This window comes from Sander lucioperca, chromosome 2 (assembly GCF_008315115.2).
Source record: "Sander lucioperca isolate FBNREF2018 chromosome 2, SLUC_FBN_1.2, whole genome shotgun sequence".
NCBI classification, from domain to species: domain Eukaryota; kingdom Metazoa; phylum Chordata; class Actinopteri; order Perciformes; family Percidae; genus Sander; species Sander lucioperca.
Window position 1 is genome coordinate 38,532,877 of NC_050174.1, and position 26,723 is coordinate 38,559,599.

The 26,723-nt window shown below is 40.0% G+C and overlaps 1 protein-coding gene across 7 annotated transcripts in view; it reads right to left on the reverse strand.

Annotated features, from left to right (window-relative positions):
- si:ch211-251j10.3 (uncharacterized protein LOC799483 homolog) overlaps positions 1–26,723 on the reverse strand; it is a 64,992-nt gene that overhangs the window by 5,801 nt on the left and 32,468 nt on the right. For 4 of the 7 annotated variants that reach the window (XM_035997180.1, XM_035997179.1, XM_035997178.1 and 1 more), the window contains exons 2-15: positions 13,969–14,273; positions 12,969–13,043; positions 11,610–11,860; positions 11,159–11,283; positions 10,062–10,277; positions 9,812–9,915; positions 9,597–9,681; positions 6,331–6,408; positions 4,469–4,555; positions 3,944–3,976; positions 3,668–3,789; positions 2,061–2,156; positions 1,628–1,880; positions 694–768 (exon numbers count right to left, since the gene is read on the reverse strand). In XM_035997180.1, the coding sequence (XP_035853073.1) occupies positions 694–768; positions 1,628–1,880; positions 2,061–2,156; positions 3,668–3,789; positions 3,944–3,976; positions 4,469–4,555; positions 6,331–6,408; positions 9,597–9,681; positions 9,812–9,915; positions 10,062–10,277; positions 11,159–11,283; positions 11,610–11,860; positions 12,969–13,043; positions 13,969–14,273 (1,905 nt within the window). The remainder of the gene's footprint in view (positions 1–693; positions 769–1,627; positions 1,881–2,060; positions 2,157–3,667; positions 3,790–3,943; positions 3,977–4,468; positions 4,556–6,330; positions 6,409–9,596; positions 9,682–9,811; positions 9,916–10,061; positions 10,278–11,158; positions 11,284–11,609; positions 11,861–12,968; positions 13,044–13,968; positions 14,274–26,723) is intronic. The other 3 variants (XM_031305677.2, XM_035997185.1, XM_035997177.1) reach the window with 3 other exon arrangements.

A 26,723-nucleotide genomic window follows, 5' to 3' on the forward strand; every position in this document is an offset into this window, starting at 1 on the left:
AACCAAATAAACATATGTATAAATGACAACACCATAAACCCATCATACACGTCTCTCCCCAGCACAAAACTTCTTAGGAGCCCTCCAGAAAGTTCAGGTACCTCCCTCATTTTCTAGTATAGACATCCAATCTGGTAAACTTTTTAAAGACATTTTTTCAAATGCCGCCACTTTTTTTTACCACTGTTTATTTAATCTCTCTCCAAACTTTATGTAAAAACTAAACTGCTGGGGTATATCCCTTTAATAGATGAATCATTTAGGCTGTGAGATGTCAGAAAATAGTAAAGAATTGACATCAAAACTTCACAAAGCTCAAAGGTGATGTCTCTAAATTACTGGTTTGTGTCAGACCGAGGAAATTACATTTACGTTATTAAACAGAAACACAATAACAAAAGATGATATTTGAGAAGTTGGAACCAATAAATGTTCAGTATTCCTGCTTATAATTGGACACTTTGACTTGCTAGTGGCTCTAGATGAAGTCAGGAGATCACCAAAGTCATTTGGATTCATCCTCTCTCGACCATAAATCTCTTTTAAAAAATGTAATGGCAATCCATTCATCCATTCAGTAGTTATTAAGATATTTAACTTTAGATGCAGAATGTTCTTGACAGTGTTTATTATTATAGTTAAAAAATCATTGCAGATAAAAAAAAATTCAAACAAAAAAGATAAACTAGTTACCGTTGACGTTGTATCTGCTGCTGAAGCTTCTCTCCCCAAGGCAGAGACGGTTAGTTTCACTGAAGGAGTCGACGTCTAAAGAAAGATAGAGACTATATCACCGAAACAGCCACACAGCTGAACATGCAACACAAGCATATAATAGGCTGCTGGGAGGTGATGTCCTATATAAAGCCAAAATGTAACTGCACAGGTTAGTCAATAAAGCTGGGGGAGGCAGAATGCAAAAAAAAAACGCCAGAATTTGGAGTAGAATGAGAAGTCTCTCTTATCCAACAGTTCAGTCCTATATTATCTGCAGCAGTGTGCTTGTGGCTTAGCAGAACTTTCACCAAATAGAGCGGCATGCGCATCTGCGTTTGGAGAACAGCCAATAGGAACACTCTCTCTCTCTCTCTCTCTCTCTCTCTCTCTCTCTCCGAAATGACCTGTGATTGGCCAAAATCTCCCGTCATGGGCTAGATTATCTAAAGCCTGAAAACAGAGCCAAGAGGAGGTGCAGAAGTCTACTTTTCTTTCGTACCACTTGAATTACAATATGCTGAAAGGTTATTAAATAAAAAATAAACCACCTAGCCCAGCTTTAAGTAAACAAGTAAAAGTAAAAGTTCTGCATTAAAAATGTTACATCAGTAAAAATATAATCATGAAAATGTAGTTACGGTATTAAAAGTATAAAAATGTCCACTTGTACTTGTATAAACGGTTGGGTGGTTTTAATCTATAACAAAACATATTTTATAAACTCTTCATGTGTTTTGTTTGCAAAAAATAATTAGTAAACTAACTAAAGTTGTCAGATAAATGTAGTGATGTAGAAGTAGAAAATGGCATGAAAAGAAAATACTCAAGTAAAGTACAAGTACCTCAAATGTGCACTTGAGTACAGTACTTGAATACTTTGTTACATTTCACCACTGGAAAAGAAACTTACTTTTGTACATGTTTGCAGTGACTTCTCTATCCCGTCTTTCTTCCTCACCTTTCTCTCGTGTCCCTCCGGAGAATCGGACAGGAAGCTGGCGTTCACGTCCTCCAGGTCTGAACCACTAGAGCTGACGGAGGTGACACTGAGAGCGTCGCCGCTGTCCCCCCCGCCTCCTTGGTACGGTCTGTAGTGCGAGTGGTCGAAGGACTTTGAATGAGAGCCTGGGCCGCCGCTGCAGCCGGCCTCCGTCAACTGTCGGCTGTACACGGGGAAAAAATAACAGAAGGAAGAGTTTTAAAACAGTCGTGATGCTAGAGAAAACTCCTCCGGCAATTATTTGGCTGTAGTTACATATTTGGACACAGAGTATGCATGTATAATGAAAAATAACTGACTCTCTCTCAACACTCAATCAGTTTTGATCAACACTGTCACTTACTCGCTCCAGCGCTTCATGATTCCTCCGTTCTTCTTGGCTCTGAGTGTGTTGCTGGCCGACTCTGACAGAGGCTCGATCTCGCAGGACAGATTGTAGCTGCAGGAACAGGAAGTCAAAACCACAATGACAATGTTAATCTGAACTCATCTCAAACATGAGACGAGGGCAACCGTGTTGTTCCCGGCCGTCCTGCCAATTCATCCCAGAAATCCTGCACTGATATTGTCAGTAAACACAACCCCGAGTGCTTATTTGGGAAATGGGTCTTTTTTTTCTGCTGCATTTTGCAATTTTTTTCCTGATATCAGCTGCGTAATTTCCCTAACAGACTTGCCTGGTGCAGCTTTATTATGTTTTGATATATTATGATGAATATTGGTTTCAGATGCTCCCAGTGGATTTCACCACGAGTGTATGAATCTAACACGCATCTTTCCCCTTTTGTGTTATCGTCTTGACAGCAGCGTTTTTTGAAATGTGTTTTTTCGCCCAGTCATTTTAAAGTGCTCGCTGCCTCCCCCTGACCACCAGCATCTTATTTTGCTCTATAAGTGCTCTGTTGTTTTTGTGCAGCACCAAGCTTCTCAGCTCTTCAACTTCTCGATAGCTGGGAAAACCCACTCAAGATTACTGAAACCTACAAGGACTAGGCACCCTTCTCATACTGTAATAACCATTTCCACCAACATACACAGATGTTTTATTCTTAAGAGTGAAAATGGAGCACATATTGAATGTCTACCCACTGGATGTCAGGGTTTGCATCACTGCACACACCCCCGAAATCCTACACCAAAAACAGAAATACATCCAAAACCTAATTAACGCTGCAATTTGCACAAAAAAAATGAAAGATGGTGGGTGGAAAGATGCGGGCAACGAGGACTGTACACTATACAGAGAATGTTGGGAGGGGAGCGAACTTCAGAGTGAGGTCAACCCCATCAACTGGATTATAAATAATTTCCACTCACTGCATTATTTTATGTAATTTAACATTTTTCAACACTTTTTCAACAACTATTTCTTCCACTACGTGATGTCATCAGGCACTTATTCTAGTTGTAAAAGTTAAATCTGTTAAAAAATAATCTTCAAGGAAAACAACCAGCAGTTCAGTAAGACAACTCACGTTTGAAATGTTTATTATAACAGCAGGACATTGTGTTGGGTGGCCAGACTCTGACCTCATCACTCCCCGCAGTATGGGTTTACATGAGATATTGGGGAGTGATGATAAAGTAGCTTCCCCATGGCCGGAGCCTGCAGGTGGATGCTGGGGTGGTGGTGGGGCTAACAGTGGCGGCAGCGATACAGGTGCAGGGCAGCAGCAGCATTGACAAGGCAGAGATGGGGAAATTGTGCAGCTAAAAATAGACTTGAGGGGATGTGTTTGGTAAATGATACGGGGAGTGAGGCATGGTCACGCGTGTGTACGCAGTGCAGCTCGAGTTGGCTGCCTGAACTAGCTCGCAGGCGTCGCCCCATTAATTAGAATCCTTCAACACCTCACATACGTAGTAAGCTTTTATCTAGTCCTGATTCGATTATTCTTGCCTGAGGGGGACACACATTGTTGGGACAGAGGGAGAAAGAGAGCGACTGACCTCTCTGCCTCGCTGAGTTTCTCCACGCCTGCAAACCACTCCCTGAAGTGGCTGTCCTGAGTAAAACTGTAGTTGTTGGAGGCCAACTGGAGCAGTTTGATCTGAGCGATCACCTCAAACTCCTGCAGGTAGAGAGCAGAGCGGGAAACAATAAAAAAAAGGGTTTAATTGTCAGATTTGTTTTTATCTGTTTGTCTGAGCTGGAAGAAATGATTTTTTTTGTTCTTCTATTTGGTTTTTACAGTCTTTACAATCAAACAAGAACATGGGACTCACCTTTCTTCTCTTTTCAAAGTTGATCAGACCACCCTGAAAAACAAAAAATGTGAAATGTGAAAATTAAAAAGGAGGAAAAAAACCAAAATGTATCACAATTAGGGCTGGGTACCGAATTCAATACTTTTTAGGCACCGACCGAATTGTCTCTCAAGTATTGAGTATCGAAAAATACCTCGTCATTCAATACCTAAGGAGTAAATCTCATCAGCGTCAGTGAGCCAATAAGCATGCAGCGTCATTCTACCAAGATCTAATAACGTCTGTGATTGGCTGTCTAACGTTACACGTCGTAGAGACACAAGCAGGAAAAACTCTACGTTACACAGAGACGGGGCTCACGTAATAGGAGTTGAAAAATAAATAAAAAGATTTATGCGTAATGAGTTTATAAAATTTGTATCGAAAAAGGTATCGTTCAGGAGCCGTTATCGGAATCACGGTATTGGTATTGGTACCGGTATTGAACATTTTTGAATGATCCCCAGCCCTGATCACAGTAATATCACACGTCAGGTGTCTGACCTCGGTGTAATCCTTCATGGCAGTGTCCATCATCACCAGGTCCGTCAGGAAGGTCCCCAGGTAAGGAATTGTCCCCTGCATCACTCCCTGTTCACAGCGGACAGAGGGACCATCAGTGGAGGTAAAAAAACAAAAAAACATGGAGGCTGAGCAAGAAAACAACCGTTTAATGTAAAGGGTATAAAAACACTTTCTTCAAGGATTATTCAAGTTAGAGAGGCACAGAAATGCTTGTTTTAAAAGTCTGATTTTGCAGGTCATTTTGTCATTTATCCTGATACCAGCAGCATATTTTAACCAAACAAGCTTGCCTGATGCAGCTTGTTACTTGTGACTTGTTAATTTTTAGATGATAAGTATAATTTGTCTCTTGTTTCAGATGCTCCCAGTGGATTTCATCACTATGAATCTATATGTGCTTTATTACTCTGTACATCTTACTGTGACCTGTGCAATATGCCATCTCATATTCATCTGTATATTCATCTGTATATATATATTCTCCCCACCTGTAAATACAAGAAGTGTTACCGTTATTACTCTCTTCTTATTTTTCTTATTTTCCTATTTTTATTCTTTCTTTGTGTATTTTTCTATTCTATTCATATTTAATGTGTATTTTTGTTATTTGCTGTGCTGCATTGAGGTGCCATGACATTTGAATTTCCCCATTGTGGGATCAATAAAGTCTATCCATCCATCCATCCATCCATCCATCCATCTATCTATCTATCTATCTATCTATCGTAATCGTATTGTAATTTCCATCGTTATAGTCTGTGTTTTGGAGATAAAATCAAAGTGGCTGATTTGCGGATTTCCTTACTCTATCAATGCAGTTTTTTTCAATTACTCTATCAGCTAACTGTCAAAACACTGTATGAGTTTTATGCCAAAAATAACTAAATATCAGCCTAAATTCACCCAGTGCAGCACAAAGCCCGACGTAAGTGTCTTTGTTAGTTTAAGACCGACGCAGTTGTCAATTTCCCGTCCAGCGTACACGTCGTTTAAATAGCAAATGCACCTGCGCCCATCTTTCACGCCCATCTTTGCGCCCATGGTCTTACAGGGAGGTGTGTTCAGGTGCATTCTCAGCGTATTGCTATCTTGAGGCAGCGGAAAGTGATCGCGCCATTGAATAAACAAAAACCTGGTCTAAAGTCAATAACGCAGCATTTCATTGTTATTTTAACAGTGTCAAATTTGCCTAGGCTCGTGCACACCGCTCGCACACTATGCTTGTTACACACACAGGGACACGCAGCAGCACACAAACAAGAAAAAGATTAAAAATAAAAATATTACAATATGAAATAGTATTATGAAATGATCGTGCTCTTTCACTTCACGCACGAGCAGATCAGTTTCTTCTCCTGAAAATCTCTCCATCCTGCTCAGCAAATCCGCCATCATAATAGCAATGTGCCAAGGTACAAACATGCCTGGCTTTTAAACGGAATGGGAGATGGCACTCTGATTGGTTTATTGCATCTTAGGCCCAAAACACACCTATGATTAATTAAGACACTAAGTACAACCCTTTTGAACCATGCACTTGGTGCATGGACCCTTTTTTCCGCCATTAAACTAGCAAAAGTGGATTCGTACACGCCCTAAAACGCACCTGCGCCACGCGCTTCATGCCGTGCGCTTAGATCGTTAAAAAAGGGACCTTACTCTCTTTCTCCTGGAGAAACTGCAGTGACTTTACTTGCCACTAGATGATGCTGTTGGCACAAAATTGATGCTGCTCATTGTTCAGTGTTTTGCGAGGCAGCGGTCCAGGCTGAATGTGTGAGTACAACAATGTGAAGCAGTAACACTGAGATGTTGTCTGTTGTTTTATTTTGTGGACTCACCAGGTCTCTCTGCTGCTGGTGTCTCCTCTGAGCTCGTTTAGGGTTGATTTCCAAAGTGGCGAACTTGGAGGTGCCCTCCTGCAGAATAACAACAGAGAGTATGTTTGAGCAACGTGAGCAATACGCAGCTGGCCTGGATGTTAGAGAGAGGCTCAGGGTTCAGATCTAGAGGGGTATCGAGTGGGAACCTCCCTTCATGGATCTAAAATGTCCAAAAGTTTAAAAAGGGAATTGTTGCAAACGTTAAATGTGCTGAAGTATTACATGTAAATATATATATATATTGTACTACCTAAATACTTGTTATGGCCCTAAAAGTGCATAAAAGTGGATGGGGAAAGGAATTAGTTTGGTTTTCAGGTGTGTAAAAAGTAAATTACAAGTTACAAAGCAATACAAATGAACATGAATGTGAGCATATTTTCATGCTGACTGTTCTTCAAAACATTTCTCCTTGTTGCAGAAACTGGGGGGGGGGAATCCACCTCCCAGTCACATTCCTCAGAGTGATGTAAGGCTCAGAGGCCTTCTGCAGCCTTCTGTAACTCGAGCTGACGCAGTCAAGTGAACGCAGCCTGGCCTGAGCAGATAGAGCGAGGGAGGTGACGCCCCGAGGTTCTCTTTCACACAGACATCAGATCAGAGCTGTTATCTACACCTGCCAAAGGTTTCCTCCTCCTCTTGACGTCAGCGGGGGTTCCCTCAGAGGAAGCCCCGTTCCATCACTGTTCCATCAGCAAACTACTACATAGCAGCACACAGTAGTAATATTCTGAAAAGTCCCAAACCAACAGTGAATGTATCTACTAACAGGTATTGTGTGTGTATCAATGCCTGATATATCTTCTTCCTTTGTGCTATAGAGCTCCATTGTTACAAAACACATCAATGAGCCCAGGGTGTCATGTTCCTTAATTAACATGAACACACACACTGTAGTATTTATTTTTTACCATGAAACTATACATTTGTGACCCATTTTAAAAGTGCAGATCTTCAAAAGGAACCGCTGGGCCTAATTTTCTATCTTATTTCTGATATTTACTGTGATACAGAGTTTTTAGATATAATAACCAAAGAGAACTGTCTGGTTTCAGCTAATCTAGTCAATTCAATTCCTGACGAACATATTGATAGCATAAAATAAATAAAAAGTTCATACTGATGGATACTGTTAGGATGCGGCTCTTAGGCCACAACAAATAGAAGACGCCATGATAAAGTTAACTCCTATTACTTCTGTTTGGCATAATCATGCTCTAAGTTTTGGAACTACAAATCCCATAATTTGAGGGCTTTGGGGGACGTAAACAGGAAGTATAATGTTGCTGTAACGTCAGTTTACCTTAATGTTTCTTTAGCTTATATTCGTTTACATTTTGGGAAATCTGCATCATTAAATGTAAGGCGAGTTAGCTATTAGCAGCTCCTGTTTGCAGTGCTCCCAAAAAATTACACACAACTATCACTGGATTACTTTGATACTGAAGAAAACTTAAAAACGTGATGATTCTCAGGCAAGTTCTGCAGTTACCCTCTTTTTTTTCCATGCTTTCTAAGCCGACGTTTGTGGATGTTTAATTACGACGGAGAATGTAATAATGATATCTCTGAAAGGTGTAAGTCACTCTGAACCTAAAAATATGTGTATGCTGTCTTTGGGTTCAGATTTGACTGAGTTATGACTCAGATAAGAAGTTAGAATTTTAACGTAAATTGTGGTAATCGAGCCTGCTTAATATATCTACCTGAAAATGTTTATCACGCTAATCTTTTGTGATGTTTTGTTGGTGTTAAAGTTGTACTTATTATGACTACAGCAATGTATGAAACGTGTAGAATTAGCCATTTCTCCTAGCTCCTGCTGTCCTTGTATCGCGTGCGTCAGTACGAGAAGGTGTGAAACGCCTCTCTCAATTAAGATCCATAAATCAGATTAATGATGACAGCAATCTGTCAGCTGCAGGGAGCCCACCGAGGACATCATGAGTAATAAGTATGGATACTGTGATCCAAATGAACATGATACAAGGTGTTCCTCCCCTGCAGGATGTTTCTGTCTCTGATCTCTGATCTGTTCCTCTGCAGCTGTTATCAAACAGACGTGAGGAAGTCCACCGATGGGACGGGGTCACCAAGCCATACATCCTGCTGCTCTCTGTTCAGATGCCATGCAAACACCTTAAATAACTCACACAGATTGATTCATTGATTGGTACAGTATGTCTGATTAGAGACAAACACTTTTTACTTCTCCCTGTCTATGTGTTGTTATTTCATTTTCTGCAGCTCCTCTATCTCATCATGTAATCATCATTCGTATTACGTTATTTCTACTGTAAGGCTGTTCAGTCTAATCCGATCATTGAACTCGTTACTGCAGGTTTCTTGCAATATTAGTGAAACTATACCTATGAGTCTTCTGTTGTACATATTTTAAGTCACTCTGGCTAAGAAGATCAGACAAACAAGCAATAAGGTTAACATCTACTATCACAATATATGTAATTTTATAGTTTAATAATGATCCTGTATAATACATTTTCTGGAAATTCAAATGAAAAACTGTTGGGAATTAGCACTGGGTGATACTGACAAACACAAATGATTTGATTATTTTCATTATGGATAAAACTGCAGATTATTTTGTTTAAATTAATCAAGTAATCGTATGGCTTATAAATGTCATAAAAATGTGAAAATGCCCCTCAGTTTTCCGGAAGGCAATATCATGTTTTCAAATTGCTTTATTGTTCTATTCAACAGTCTAAAACCTTAAAGATATTCAGTTTAGTACGACTAAAGAGACCACCACATCTGAGAAGAGATGTGATCAGAAAATCAGCAAATCCTTTGAATTTTTGCTCAAAAATGAATCACTTCAGCTCCAATTGTGATATATTAAAACACATACTTCAATATCAATACATAATAAAGTCATGTGGGGTCAGTATCAGTATCAATGCTTTAAAAGAAAATAATGTGTAGTGTGAATATGATGACCAAAAAGTAGACCAACGTTCATTTTAGTGAGCTAGATCTCTTAACCGTAGTCCAGCAGAGATGGTTTTAAAATCTAAAAAGTAGTATGTAAGTGAAACTGTTTTTTATTACATGCATTTTCAATAGGGAAAAAAGTCACATCATGCTGTTTTGACGAGCCACAACATATGTTTGATATATTTTTTTATATTTAAAGTCACTTTTAAAGTGGACATATGTGCTGCTTGTTTCTGTGTGTGTGCGGTTGAGAGGCTGCGACCCACCTTCACCAGCAGCTCTCGGCTGAGGGAGTAGTTGTTGTCGTCTGAGAAGATCTCGGACAGCTCGCGGAAGGTGCGGAAACTCTCCCTGTGAACAGACGCAGAGGTCAGTGCACGGAAAACAAACAAACCAACAACCCTGACAGCCCCCTCTGCCTTAAACAAAATTTGATTTGTGCATATATGCAACCGCTGTTAACCCAAGACGGGAAATCAACCTTGACACTTCCTCCCAGGTCCTCTTCAGGCGGTGGATGGCGTTGCACTGCAGGGCGGAGAGGATGGCTCGCAACGAGGAGAAGTTCTTCAGGATCCGACACTCCTGAACACAACGCAAACAATCATCCAATTAGAAACCCATTCAACAAACTGTGCTTTAACTTGAAATGTTTTAAGTAGCTTTCCCCAGTTCCTTTCTGTCTGCATAGCAAACATTCCTTTAAAATCATTTCTTTCATTTAAACTCACCCGGGCCACGTCTATCCACCTCTCCAGCAGCCTGGCTCTCTGGTTGGGCTTCAGCGTGGGGTTGCTCAGGCAGGTGGTGATGACACAGTTGGTGACGGAGTTGAACTGGGCCACAGTGGCTCTGATGGTGGGAGCCAGGTGCTCCTTCCCCTTCTTGTCCCGCTGAGACCAGATCCCCCCCAGGCAGTGGTACGGCACCACCTTCTTAAACAGATCCTGGACGGAGAGATATGAATACAGTGTTTAAATATGATACTTTAATGATCAAACTCGTAATTTTGCATTGTGGTTTCAAGCAGAGGTTTTTTTTTAAGGGTAATTACACACATAAATGCCAGTTTACTTTGATTAGGAGTATTAATTAGAATGTAAAAACAGTTGTTTGAGATGAAGATGTACAATGTCTTCTGTGGCTATGGAAAAGATTTGGGGGCATTGGAGAGGATTTTAACAGATGTGGAGAAAGGGGGGCTCAGAAAAAGATGCTATTGGTTGCTTTATGGGAGATGAAGAATCATCCAGGGGTTTTTGGCAGCTTGACTCATACTGAAAGGGAAGATACTGTGTATTTGTCTCTGTTGCATCGATTCTGAACAATTTTATTTCACTCTGTCTCCCCGTGACTGTATGGATATACTCTCCTTTGTGGTGGATTCAAGGAACATGAATTTGGTCGTTTAAAAAGCTGCTTGGCAGCTGACTCTAAAAGAATAGATGACCGGATATCGATGAACACTAGAGCTCCTTTAAACACACAAAAAGAGAGCTATAGCTACATCATGAAAACTTAACTTTCCTGAATGTCTTTGTGTTAGTCGGTCAAAAAAAAGGACATCTGAAGTTGAAATTATGGGTGTTTCTTAGCAATTTTCTGACATTTTATGGACTCAATCGATTTACTGATTAATCAAAGATATAATTGGCATATTAATAAAAAATAAAAAAGAATTACTACTAAACTAGTTGCAGAACCTAAAAACGTTTTACTGATTTGAATCCCAGACTGTCTGGAGAACTCTAGAGATGAATGACTGTGGAAGTGAACAGAGGTTGAAAGAGACTAAATCTGTTGATAAGGGAAAGGGAAACATCCTCACCGCGTCCATGAGCGTGAACTGCTCTGCCACCATGATGGGGTCAAACGACAGGAAACTGAAAGCAGGAAGCTCGTCCTCAAAGCCACTCTCTTCCTGCGTAGCAAAAGGGCAGCCGATGTGTTCCCCTGAAGAGATACAAAAATACATATATTTTTCACAACACTGCCTCAACCTGAGCTCAACATAAACGCAGTTCTGCTGTTTCTCATCCTTTCTTTGGCATTCATGTTTGTTTGGATTTGGAAATCTCAGTGCTCAATCTCATGTGTGCTGACAGTGACTGCCAACGAGTCCTTATCACTCGTACAACCAGACTGTTCTTTACAACGATGAAGTATTACAACATGTGAACGGACATTGTATCAACGGCTACATGAAATGTGTAGCTGTACATGGGGACAAATTGTTTACACTTGCGAAAGACAAAACAAATCTAGCATTTTTCTCTGACCCCCTTTTTCTGGAGTCCCTGCCCTGTTGTTGTCCCTCTCCTGTCCTGCCTTCATACCATCAGGATCAGGCTCACACTGCTGTCGGCGGTGAAAGTGGGCCAGCAGGTTGCGGGCGCGGCGCTCCAGATCCGAGCCGGGGAAGTGGCGGTGGAGGTAGGACATGAGCTGGTGCAGACAGTCGTAGTTCGGAGGGCTCCAGAAGTCCTCAGAGTACTGGTCCAGCCACGCGCCCAGGATGGACGAAACAGTGCTGCAACACACGCGCAATAACATGAAAGTATACAATAAATAAAATAAAACGGCGTCAGCAATGCCAACAAGCCATTTCTGAGTTACTATTAGCATGTACAGTCAAATACTAAAAGTTGTAAGTGTCCTGCTAACAAGCAACTATTTTGTTTTCATTAATACATATTACATTAATAACGAGATATTCTAACATAGGCCGTTTTCAAAAATCAGTGGTGAATGAAACATAATTACTGTACTTAATTAACATTTTGAGATACTTGTACTTTAGAATATTTCCTTTTTAATGCTACTTTATACTTCTACTCCACTACATTTATTTGGCAACTTTAATTTCTTTGCAGATTCAGATAATGCAAAATATAAATCAACTAATACATTATGATGTATTTTTAAAGATTAAGCTACCCAGCAGTATATAAAGTAATTAATATGAGCTCTACCTTTACCAGCGGCAACACTAAAGTGCATATATATATATATATATATATATATATATATTTGAATGCAGGGCTTTTACTTGTAACAGCAACAGTGCATTATTGTTACTTTCACTAAAGTACCTCTTCCATCACTGTCAAAAATATATTCATACTTTAGCATTAAGCTAAAGAGAGTTTTTTTGCACTTCTTTGTCTCATGAAAAAGCATAATTTTTCAAAACACTGACAGAGAAATGTGAAATGTTGAGTTTAAAACTAGCTGTGTCGTTTGTCAACGACGTTATAAAGACAACAGCTGCATATAACCCTTGGCTTCAGAGAGATATGCTAATACTGCTCAAATGACAGCAAGACATAAGTCCTGTGGTTTCAACAAGCGATGCTAATAATGCTAATGATCTGTTGGTGGTTTTAGTAAAACTGAAGCTCCGAAGGGCTACAAAAGCTTAAGTATTTTATTGTCTGTAATTTACTGTATATTTATCAGTTCATGAACTGTGTTTCTGTGTGTCACAGAAACGGTCTGACCGGTGTCTCTCAAAGAAAAATAATCAGCCAGAGCTTCAAACTCTGCGGATATCCCTTTAACCCGGGGATGAGTGGGACGAGGCTCGGTGCTGTGAATGAACTCAGTGATGAATGTTGGCAGCTCGGCAGCAGACTCACTTTCTCAGCTCTGTGCTGTCGTCCTGGGAGACTCTGTGTGCTGTGGCTGCAGGGACGTTCTGGAGCTTGGCATACCTAAAAACACAAACAAGGTGTTCAATCAAGTTGATGAAAACGCAACATTTAAATTCTGATAAAAATAAATTACATTTTATATCAAAGTTAACAAAAACATTTAAACATGTAACAGAATATAAAGCACGGTGGAATATTAAATAACAGTTCTGACTTTTCAAGAATAAAAATGCCAAATATTTATTGTTGGGGATGATGTTACATTTTTCAATTTATCGAGCATTTTCTGTTCATTTTTGGCAATAGTACCCAACCTTTTTTTGCTTTGTGACCCTTACACAATATACAGGAAGATTTTCTTTTCTCAGATTGTGTCCTTTGAAAGATTTTCAGAGGGCTGAAGAGGTAAAACTCAAGAAAGGTCCCCTACAAAGTTAGATCTCTACTGAATATTTGTTTTTTAGAAGCCAAACGATGCATTGCTTGCTCATGGAAATCAGACACACATCGTTTCGATGCGGCACATCGCAATGGTTGAGAGGAATGACTTTTTACTTAGCTTTAGAAAAGATAAGTTACGCAACAAAAAATAGGCTTGAAAGGTTTTGGAAAATATGGAGCGTTTTCTTCAATTTCCTTGAGAATAACAATATGGATGTGGATGGCTGGAGTGATAACTAGCTGGACTGAGCGGGTTTTTTTTGTCCAAATAAGATAACATACTCCTAATGCCTGTAGTGTGCCATCTGTACTATACGGTGTTGAGATAAACAACTGCTGTATGTATTTCGTGTAAGCATACCCCTATGGATGTAAAGATTCATGACTGTGGCTACTACAGCTACTAGATTTGATCCTTGGTCTCCTTTCTGTTTTATGTTATGTGTTTTTGTTTGTCACATGTACACAAACTCAATAAATACATGTCCCCAGGGGCAGAGAAACACTGGTGCACAGACAGGTGTGTCATCTGCCATCACTGTACCTGTTGAGCAGGAGATCCAGCACCTGCTTGGTGCTGGCGAAGGAGCGGTAGGTGCAGAGGAAGATGGTGACGTAGGTGGAGTCTTTGCCCCTGAACGCCGACACCATGTACTCCACCAGCCTCTCCAGCGTGCCGGCCTTAATGGTCCGCACCTTGCAGGTCTCGTAAAGGCTCAGGGCCGAGTCCGTCTCCACGCCCAGCCATCGCTGCCCCTTACTGGCCGACTGGTGAAGCTGCACCTTCCTTAGCGTGATGGTGAAGATGGCGTCGTCCTCGGCCTCCTCGCCAATCTCCTGCGTCGAGCTCTACAGGACAGAAGAAGATGGAAAGTAAGACATTTTACTCCAATTAACGACCTCAAGTTACTGGCTTTTCTTTGAATTATGTTCTTAAATTGTGTGCTACAAGTCATGGTGGATTTTTCGTGTTGGAACAAGCTATTCCAATAGCTGCTTTGAGCAGATTAGAGGGAGTTAAAGACCGAGAAAAGATGGCACCGTTACCATGCCTAACGTCGAGTTAAAAATGTCCAACATCTTATTTCGGAACGAAAGCCTTTAATTATGAGCATCTGTGTGACCCGGCGCTCTTCTTTTTGGTCTGTCTCCCTCTCTGAGTCATACTTAGTGAATCATGTGCGTGGCCGTGCACAAACAAACAATAGCTTGTTACTAAAACTGAGCTTACTGGATGACTGGCACTACAATACAAGCTGCAGCCTGTATATTCCCTAACAGGGAATTAACACAAGCCACTTGTTGCGTGAATGAGAGCTCTGTGGGCTGTTTGCATGTCACCATCACTGCATTTTGTTGTTGTTTTCACCTGAATATGAAAAAAACACATAGATGTTGACAGAGATGGCTTCATTAATCAAATGGCTGTCAACAACGTGTCATGCATGTGACCTGCATTAGCGCTGCTGAAAGTTACACAACAGAAACTAATCAATGGGTTACAAAACTGAAGTCCACTTTAAAGCAAAAATAGCTGAGTGACTTCTGGCAGCTTAGGGGTGAAACCAGATTGTTCCTGATCCTTTACTTTAAGACAGAGCTCTGAAGTGGAGCTGCAACAATTAGTCGATTAATCAATTAGCTGATTAACAGAAGATCATTTTGCAACTATTTTGATAATCAATAACATTATGTATATAGTATATAGTGTCACCTCATCGTGTTTATTTGTCTTGATTGTTATATTTTACTATTTAAATGTTTTATTTATTTATTTATTTATTTTTTTTTTTTACATATCTATTACATTTGTAAAATGTGTTTGTCTGTGATTTAACTGTCATATTGAGCGCTGCTAAACTGTTTCGTTGTTGACAACAATGACAATAAAGATCTATTCTATTCTAATCAATTAAGGGATTTTCTTTAAGCAAAATAACAACTCCTCCAAAGTGAGGATGTTTTATATCATTGTAAACTGAATATATTTGGGATTTTGGACAAAACAAGACATTTAAAGATGTTAAACTCTGAGAAACTGAGATGGACATTTGTCAGTATTTTCTGACCTTTTATACAGTAGATCAAACGATAAATCAAGAAGATAAGTGGCAGGTTTATCAATAATGGAAATATTGTTAAATGCAGCCATCTGCAATGAAAAGGTGGACTTCAACAACAGCTACATCTGTGTAACCACTAAGGGTTGTTTGTGGATATTAATGAAGTTTTCAAGTGTAAAATAACATTAAGTCTGTAAAATGGCTGGGCAATAACTCATTTTGAATCATTGATTAGCTGATTAATTAGCCAACCCCAATTATTTTGATAAAGAATTAATGGTTAAAGTCATTTTCCAAGCATAAATGCCAAACTTTGGTTACTCAGTTGTGAGGATTTGCTGCATTTTTTTTTATCTTATCCGAAAGAAAACTCAGTCTGTTTTGGTTTTGGACAGCTGGTCCGACAAAACAAGCTGTTTTTCAGTTTGCTAAATGAACACGTTTTTTAAAGGTTTTTCATAATTTATGACCTTTTATAAACCAAGCACATCAGTTTCATTGCTTTATATGTAATATCGCTCAAGAATTACAAAATCCTTTCATACAACTTAATCACACAACTTTCAAGTCGTATATAACTAATTTGTGTGACACAGAGAACGATTTATCACACAACAGCATGTGCTTCCAATCAGCAGTTTGTGTAACAGTTGGAAGATAAAGCTCGACAGTCGGAGCGCTGAGGCTCAGAACACATCAAGCCCTAAATAGCAGAGCCGCAGTGGTGTGAATCATTAGAGCCGAGGCCTCGGTGGAGGAATGGCATGTAATCTGGTGTGTCACGGCCCTTTGTAGTGCATCCTGGGAGCATTAGTCATCAGTCCATTTCCAAGGCTCTGTGTGACTCCCTGTGCTTCACTGCCTACTTTCTTTTTTTGGTCAGGGATCTATTCGGTAACATCTTGGTCCACGCCAAGTCCCTCTGTTGTGTCTGTGTTACCATGGAGACAAGCTCAAAATGAGGATGGCTGTGAATTTGGAAAAAGTGATACAGCATCTTCAAACACTAGTATTGTCCTTGTATTTAAAGTGGCCACATTATGCTCATTTTCAGGTTCATAATTGTAATTTGAGATTGTATCAGAATAGGTTTACATGGTTTAATTTTCAAAAAACACCATATTTTTGTTGTACTGCACATTGCTGCAGCTCCTCTTTTCACCCTGTGTTCAGGTCTCTGTTTTAGCTACAGAGCGAGACCTCTCACTGCTGTAACATCTTTGTTGGCAGTCGCACATGCGCAGTAGCTAGGTAAGGATTACATGAGCTAGCTGTTTCTCCAACTTCGGTCAGTACAAGGCAGGATTAGAAGGGAGACTTCTTCTAAACGAGGGCGCACTTCCAACTTTGCGCGGAATACCTGCAGAACAGGGACATGTAAGTAGTTCTATACAATTTATTTTGTAGATAGGGTGAATTTGTGTGTGTTGTAGCAGTGTTTTGCCATTGAGAACAAGCTAGCATGCTAACGGTTAGCCCCCTAGGCCCCTCGTCTCGGCTAGTTACGTAGAAAGCCGTGCAGATTTTGAACAGCTCACCCGGAGACTGAAGGCAGGACACATTCAGAAACCCACGTCTCACTCAAAACAGCATGGATGTTTTTTTTTTTAAAGTTTGTATGTGTGTGGAAGCACCAGAGACACAAAATAACACCACAAATCCCCAAAAAAGTGGTTTTTTTTCCATAATATGGGCACTTTAAGTTTCATTGTTTTGGACGTGATTTACATATAATTTAAATCTATGAGTATTGCGACAAAGAATGTCACACAGTTTGTGACCTATAGCATTTGAAAAAAGGGGAAGTACAAAACAAGCATAAGCAGGAAAACAAGTAAACTGATAACAAGTGGTACTTCTTCAACATGCCACGCTATATATTACCCCAACTACTTTATTCCACTAACCTGCCTCCCTCAGGCTGCTATCTGTGGTTGTTTCTTGTTTCCTTTGTGTATAATGTGTCTATTAGTTGGGGAATTTAAGCCAGAGAGAGTTAAATAAGTTCAGTGAATGACATTCTCAAAAACATGAACGTTTGCGGAATAATGTGATTCATTTCAGTTAAAAGAGGGCTGCATTGAGGTCAAGTGCAGATCGACTGAAATTACTTTGGGTTTCCATACTGTAGGTGTTTAAGAGATGATAGAGATATAAGTATACTGTGTTTTTAAAATAGGCGTTTGACAATAGTAGAAATGTGTTATTTTTGCTGAAAAATTAAGATTGAACCTGTTTATTTATGGGTTCAGATAAAATACTGCATTTTGTAAAAAGGTGGGTGGTAATGTTGCATTTATTGTATTCATAGACATTTATAACATGTTCTGAACAAATAATGAATTCATTCATCTAGAGCGAAACAGGCCCATTAATTGATACTTCAGCTGTACTTTAATCAGGTAACAACAAGACCATTCAGACCCAGAGACATTTAAATAGGACACTCCAACAAGAGAATAAGATCAACAAACTACAGAAGAAAAACCACACAGGACTACGAATAGAAGCAGGCTGATGCTGTTCCACGTGCTAGATAAGCAACACTATGTGTTCTTAAAGACACGGAAATAAAAAGAAATAAACGGCATAGAAACTGGCTCTAACTGGGATATCTAACCATCAAAAACACCCAAAGCTTCTCCACACTGATCAGGACAACGAAGACTCAGGCTTACACATAGAACCTGAACGTCAGTAACCTCCTTACAGAGTGTGTAACAGAGAGAGGGTGTGTGTGACAGATAAACGGGGAGAGCGGAGAAAAACCTCTGGACTGTTGTAAATCCTGCAGAGTATAAAGGCTGAGGCACAGCTGCAGCTGAGGGCCTTGACAGCACGAGAGGTGCTTATCGGCCAAACCACAGAGGCCGCGCTGCTATCACTTCAAGCCCGGAAAATAATTTAGCGCTCAAGGGCAGCGCCTTGCTCCATCCGCCGAGTCAATTCCCACCATAATGCTCCCATTCATCCCGTTGTCATGATAAAAAAACTCTCCTTACTACTCGAACAACACACTGAGCGATCAATACTTTATACTGAGATTAGCAGAGGCTTTAAATATATGTTAATAAAAATACCCCAAATCAGAAAGTGGAAACAAACAGAAGCATTAAGTAAAGACTGAATTCCTGGTAACCATCACCAGAAAGGAGGGAAGCAGAAATCTTCAGAAGACGTAATTATCTTTACTCGATTTTCTGCGCTCGAAAGTCGCCGGACAACACAATCTTCTGATCACAGTCATACTGAGAAATACAGAGAGAGTTGTGTGGAGCTGATAGTCTTAATTAGCTTTGTAGCAACTCATTTGGCAATGGCTTGAATATAACGGGCGTTCATTAATATAACAAAGTTCCACACTAAAGCTTTAAGCCTTTGACGTTGGCAGGATGGTCTTAAATCTGAAAAACGTAATTTGCACTTGCAGCTGGTGATGAAGGACTCTCCTCTCACAGAGTCTTTCTAAATGTTTGTTTGGACCAACCCCTTGATTAGCATTAAATCTAATGCAGAAGAATAAGATGAAACCTCTCTGGGCACTTTGCTCAAATAACTAAATGTGCTAAAAAAATGTAGAAGAGGCTTTGCAATTCAATTATGGTATTCACTCTGTCTTTCACCAGACAGCTTAACAAGCCACACCATCTTAAACTGCATCCCAGTGGAGTTACATTTTCTGACAATGTCGATAAGAAACTCTAAGTAAATAAGAGCGAATTCTCTCTGACTCATCTCCTTTTTTTAAATTTAAGTTTGTCTCACATTCCTTCAGCCTGACTCAGTGCTGCTTAGTCAACCAGATCAGCACCATCCTGGTTACAAAGCCAAACAGGAAGTGGCTTTTAAAGATACTGTAGGCATTCCAGACAAACGATGGTTAACAAAAAGGAAAAAACCCAATTAAAGTTAATTGCTCGCAGGGGAATGCTGCCTTATTGGAAATCACCCACTCCACATTCATGGAAATCCTATCTCTGATCTCTTGTCATTCCTGAAACTTAAAAAGATTAAGTTCCACTCAGCTCTTTTTTGAGGCCTGGCATCTGACCAGATGAAATTGTGAAAGACTTCTCTCTCCTCTCTTTCCCCCCCTTCTCTTCTTCTGTGCTTTTGTTTACCTAGTTTTTTGCAGTATGCCCCTCATTACCCCCCCTCTGATATCCAGCCTATGGCTTCTACTGTAACTTTCAATGTGTGCATGAACTGCAATGTGCTATTGATTGCTTAGTTCAAAGCTCCCATTAGCTGATCTATGAAGCTGATTTTAATCATAGTCGTTATGCCATAAAAGCACAGATGTTCAGCATTAACTTAGGAGCCACTGAGTGACGCAGGACTATGGGTGATGCAGAACACTGCATTTTGAACATGATGACATGATGCACTAAAAACAGAAAGGCACTGATGACTTTTATTTTTAGAAACCTGTTTACCCTCTCTTTGTAATGAACAATGCAACTAAAGAAACTGCAACACAGCCATTATACCAGAGGGAAGGTTTTTTTTATTTACTGGTCTAAATATAGTCACCACATGTTCAACAGAGTGAAACTGGGTCAGAAAGTATTTACAGTAAAAACAGAAATGTTTGTTTTATCCAGATGGGTGGTGGTTTTAACATCAGGGCAAATTAAACACTGACAACTAAGGCATTAACTACCCAAAAATGCATTGTTGTCTAAACACCGAATATAAAGTTACATGTAGCCAGCAATTAAAACAGACACCCAGACGTATTTGCCAATGCTAGTTAGCACAAATCAACAGTCACAGCAGAAAAGTCACTTTATAATGTATAATGATGTTTTTTTTCATTTAAAAAAATAAACATACATGAAATGATGTGATTGCAGCAAAATGTCTACCTTCATGAATGAAGTAGCTGCTAAATGTCAGAAACATAAACACATGGACTGAAAAGTAGTGTTAAATGCAACGTAAAACTCTAACTTATCTGATTGAACTCTTACATGAATACTCTGTAAAGTGTTTCTTGGCTCCTCGTGTCAAGTTTTGGAATAAAATCTAAAAAACCAGAGCAGGATCCACAGAAATGTCTGGCATCCAGAGTCGGCCTCCTCCACACACTCGCTCCAACACTTATCAGATCTACGCTCACCTACACCATCCTGAACGTGATTGACCATGAATGTACATGTGGGCTGGAGGAATGTGAGGCGAATAAAAGTGTCAGCAAAGAGTGATGAGAGTGAGAAGAGTGAGAGAGTGAGAGAAAGGGGAAAAGGTTTCCAGAAAGAGGGAAGTCCACATCACATGAGCCATAGTGGAGAAAGGATGAATGGATTTACTGTTTTGTCTCAATAGACATTCAAATGAATGTTAGATGTAAACCACACATACATGTCAACTGTTTAACCCTTGTGTTGTCTTCCCTCCAACCTTTGTTTTTGCTTTTTCCGTTTTAAATTTTTAAATTTTTCTTCTACACATTTTCAGCGCTTATTTCTATGTCCCATATTTTCTGATCTAAAACAAAAACGGGTTGAAAACGGGTCAATATGACCCAAAGTCAACACAAGGGTTAAAACTGCTGCAGAAATCTCACTTTCTTTACACTTTTTTGTACAACACATAGTTCCAAGACATAACATGACTTGATTCTACATTTAAAGGCGTGTAATGTATCTCTGACCTTGCCTTGCATTAAATAACAATCAGCTGATTAATTTGCCTCAAAAGGACAGTTCTACATATTTTTCCTCTTACCTGTACTGCTATTTATCAATCTAGATTGTTTTGGTGTGAGTTGCTGAGTGTTGGAGATATCGGCCGTAGAGATGTCTGCCTTCTCTCCAATATAATGGAACTAGATGACACTTGACTTGTGGTGCTCAAACCGCCAAAAAAATACATTTGAAAAAATTCAACAGCAATGTCTTTTTCCAGAAATCATAACCTGGTTACTCAAGATAATCAACAGACCTGGTTGTGAGTAGTTTTATGTAAGATATATTTAAAAAAAACAAAAAAAAAACAACACCAGCCAATCGTATCAGCGTGCAGAAGGAAGTGTACTAATGGACGAGAGGTCCGTGCTTGTGACAGCGCGAGATGTAAACATTGATGGCGTTCTCTTCGGCTGAGCTGTAGCGTTAGCTAGCTCAGGTGAACGAGCAGTATCAATTAGCTATAAACGAATCGCCACAAGCTAGCAATGTTGGACCAAAAGGAATTTATCCAGGGAGTGAGATCCAGACGTCTACCACATAACAAACTCCCAGCCTCACCCTCAGTCTTAATAACAGGCTGAACTGTTGGCTGACCTGCTCTTCATCTCAGAAACACAATCATGAGTCTTCATCTGGAAATAAATAAATAATTATCCCACATAACAAACCTCCCATCTTTATATCTGATGGTGTACAGTCTTTATAAACACAGCCCCCTGGCACAGGAACAGACTAAAACAAACACACAGGAATAAAAGTAAACCCTCATTACGAGCCAAAAACCCCCTCAAGGCAAAACATTGCCCTTGGAGGCTGTTCAGAGGCGTCTGCCAAATTTATGGCCGATCATCAACAGAAAACACACCTGCCTCGATAGCAATGGACCCATATGACCCTTAACCCCTCGGAGCCGAGCTCTAAATGTAAATCAGCAGGGAAACTCCCAGTGGAAAGAGAAAACCTGCCCCCCCAAAATAGTCAACACTTAAAACAAAGCCAACAATAGCCTGCGTCCATTACAACCCTGTAGCACAAGCCAGTGACTTCCCCTCGCTAACAATGGGGGTTGTTATTACAATTCATCCTGAACATTTAAACAGGTAAACATGAATGTGTACCAAACCTGATAGAAATCCATCAAATAGTTGTCAAGACACTATACTCATAACTACAAATGTCAGCCTAAAAGGCCGTCCACGCCAAGAACGATAACTATAACGATAACTATAAATCTATAGTTTTAAAAATCGTTCTAACTCAAGTGGATGGCGGAGTCCACACCACAACTATAACGAGAACTGAGAACGATATCGTCTGGATCACTTTCAAAGCGATTTGATGAACGATAGAAACACTGACAGCCAATCAGAATCCATCTAAATGTACAACATGGCACGGCGGAGAGAGACACTGCGGAGAGATTTGTTGCACACAGGTGGTAAGTGGCGTGATTTTCCCCCTCGGTGCACCTCTGCACAGATCTGACACCGCCCGCCCGCTCTCATCCCCGGCTCTCAGAGCGCTGTGCGCCCGCTGTTTCCTGGAGAAGGCAGCGGTCTCGGCGCCCCAGGGACCGCCGGGAGACTTTTTTTTGGTTCATAAAATGTACCTGAATTCAACTGTAACTCCACTGTATCTGTGACGTGCAGTGGATTCCAAGCAAAATTGTGTAACCACAACATGATGCCAATGGTGTACACATTTTGCAGACAATATGTCATTGGTGTTGATACGTTTTTGTCAGTCTGTCAATCTGGCCTATCACAAACTATTTGGTAACCGACAGTGGCATCCCTAAAGTAAATGTCACTGTGATCTAGCTGGAAATACTGTATCTAGTTTTGATTTTACTCAACAACCTTTCTCTTTCCCTTTCTTCTCTTTCAACAAACATGCAAAAAACACAGACTTCCTTCTTCGACCAGACTAGCAGTTCTTTCCCTGCATCTGGGCTAATCTAAAACGGTTCTGGATGATTTCTTTCCAAATTACCACCAACACAGAGGGGCTATTTTTGCCTTTTTTGCGTATTTGTGTCTCTTCCAGCTAAAACTTGACATAAACAGATCTTTTCTGTGAAATTAAGTTGGCAGATCAGCTGGGGGACAAAGAACTACTGATTTGATTTTGCAAAAGAAGACCTCAATCCACATTTCCTGCCATCAGATGATTAATTTTATTTAGCTGTAACTTCAGAACTATTTAATCTTCCGGGCTTGTTTACATTGTCAAGACATTTCTTTTAAATTCAAAGTGACGGGAATGAGGAGGTTTGTTTTCTTTCAAGTGCCATCTAGTTATTTGTACTTTTTGCTTATTTGTCTCGCCGACGCAGTTTGTTCTATTTTCTCTCTTTTTTTCCCACTTTCTATCTTTGGCACAGAAATAAAAATTAAACCTTGATTTAATCCGTGGCTAAGTGAATTCCTGTCTATGTGTTGCCTAAAACTTGGTGACAGAGCTGTTGTGACGGGTATTAGTAACAGGCCAGCAGCTAAACTGTCTTTGTCAGCCATTATCAATCACCAACATGCGTATAGAGTTTCATTAGGAGAAAAAACCTCTTATCTCTTAATAGAGCTGACAGAGGTGGGGATTCCGGCAATGACCATGTCCCAGTTTACTTTATTTTCAGCTTTTCTTGGCTGATCTATTGTACATTGCTGTTGGGCTTTAGAAAACCCTTTCCACACACAACATTTGTGCTGAAACAATTAATGATGATTAATGATTATTTAGCAAGTGGAAAAACAAAATTAGTAATTGCACCTTTTTGAGGATTACAAAAGCGAATGTTTACTTGTTTCCCATAAATGTACTGTATATCATATGTTTGCCAGACAAACTAAGATATTTTCAATAACATGGACAAAACAAAATCAACTCAAGTCCCATTCACTTGCTTGTTTAGGAGCTTTTGATTGTATCTGTGTAGATGTTCGGAATCATGGAAGCTAAATCTACAGATGAAAGCCATTTGGTGTGGTTGAAAGCTCCAGAACAAGAACAATCACTTACTTAAAACACAAAAACCTAAAAACTCTCAGCTGTGCCCAGAGACAGTGTAGTAAAGACTTCCATTCCCCGACCAGACAATCCTGCTGAATCGTATCAAATCCCTCCAACATGTTCTCTGTCCTTTATTCCGTCATTTTCATTCGTCAGTTTTAATACCTATTCAATATGCACTAAAAGTGATACATGGCTGTACATGGTAAGAACTAACAAAGATGTTGCATCTGTTTCAGTTACGAAATGAGACATTTTAAACTAACTGACCCAAAACAACGATGAAGTCTCTCCATAACTGTCACCGTGAGGTTGCCAGGTTTGGTACCATTATGTCTGTATGGAGACCAAAACCAAAACCTGAGCTCACACAGGTGTCTGGCAACCAGTGCTATAGTTGTTCAGACGCTGTACAGAAGTGCTGCATCCATGGATAAACTGTTGCTTGTCAATATATATACAGTAATAATGTAATTTTGTTTTTGTACAGATTAAATTTACAAGATACATAAAGAGATAATGTTTCCCCCTCCTTAAGTAACTTGATGCTCTAGCTCCACATTTAACGCACAAACATAAGACTCAATCTTCTTGTCTAGGTTGCAGAAAAGAAGCAAATAAGCCTATTTCCAAGAAAGGCTGAAATGTAATGTCTAGACCCTGAAATATTCAGGTTTCATATCTAAGAATCTGATTTTAATCATATTTTAATTCAGTCCACATGGGAAATTAAAAAATGTCAACTGTCACATTTGGGACACTTTGAGCTGCACCTTCTCTAAAAGATGCTCTTTAGTTAATATGTTTTTAAGTTTCCTCGTGTAAGACCAGTCCAGGTAATTAAACTAGACCAGACAGACAGCGAGTGCAGAATCAGACGGTTTAAGTATTTCTCCAGGCGTCGCCGGCCTTCACATTCCAGCCTGTTTCTGTCGTTCTGTCTGCCACTGAGATCCAGCACTCGGCTTCTCGACTCTCTTCAAAATGAACTGTGGAAACAAAAGATTCTCTGTCTGTGTCGACTCGGACGGTCCGGCTCCTGTTTCTCACCGCAGAGCTCGGCCGAACCTCCACCTGCGCTTCGATCAATGCTTAATTCTCAAATAATAGCAGCTCAGAGTGTCCGAATATGAAATCTTCCTTCTGCATTTGGGTCTCAGAACTGATATTTTACAATCAGTAATAAGCTCATCAAAGTTTTTCACATGGAAAAGAATACCTGCATCAAATATAACAAGCAGTAGTAGAAAGTAACTAAGCCTATTTACTCAAGTACACAATGTTGTGGTATTTTACTTGAGTGTCTCCATTTTATGCTACTTTATACTTCTACTCCACTACATCTTTTGCATTAAAATGTCTAAAAAAGACTAGACCTATGTTGTATTTTTTGTTGAGTTGTGTACTTTATACGCTATCCCAAATGTTTCCAACAATGTTCAAACCCAGAGAAATCTGTCATTTTATTCAAGGTAACGGTCCGTTACATTTGGTCGCCTGTCGATGGCGTCGAAACTGCTTTATTCCGGAGTTTTTACCGGTTTTGGTCCGTTTGTTCTAGAGAGGAAAAGACCTCTGCAGACAATTGGGAACCTGGTAAAAAAACCTCCTGAACAATAGACACTGAAGGACCGCGAGAAGCTGACTGCAATGACGGAAATGGTGGTGGGACAACAACTCCCATGATCCTGCGCCACTTCTCGACGTCACCGAACTCTTTGTGTCTTTTGTTATTGTTTTGATTGAGAGACCCTTAGCAGCAGAAAATGACATATTGTTGCGTAAATGAGTACTTCCTCCACCACTGACAAACAAGGAAACTTTAAACCAGTATTGTGTACTTTCCTGTGTTTGTAACGTGATATTCTGCTTGTTTTTGATTGCATATGAGATTATTTCTTCCATGTGGGATTACCACAGTTGTACTGTGTTATTAATGTCATTCATCTGCTTGCTTGCTTGGCTGAGTCACTGTTGAGGACAATCGGACCATGACACAGTAGAAAGAAAGCTGGTTTTAGAGCAGTTACAGTAGCCCTTTGTCTATGGTTTCACTGTCAGTTCAGAATTGCACTGAGCATCGATTACTTCCTAAAATAGATCCGAAGACGACCACATAAGTGACTGTTGTTCAGACTCAACGGTCCTGAACTGGTCTGAACTGTACTGGGAGTCCAGAACTGAAGGAGCTGACCGTTTAAATTACTTATTGTTTAAGGACTTGAGGCAGCCTCAATAAGCAGCAGTCTATTTTTTCTTTAGCAGTGTTTTATGTTGGTTTGGCCCCTAATCCTGCTGGTTAGCTAGACGGCAGCGTTTGGAGAGCGCTCAGAACTCCACTCTTAATTATGACTATTTCTAGCTTGAATGAACTGTTGTATACTGTTTGACTGCGGATAATACGATTACAGTGGGACCACATGGTTATATAAATTCAAACGAAACATAAACAGAAAACAAATGGTATTCAAACAGCTGAGTTACACAGTTTGCTCCTTCCCATCACACCAAACTGCAAACAAGATTTGGCAGTT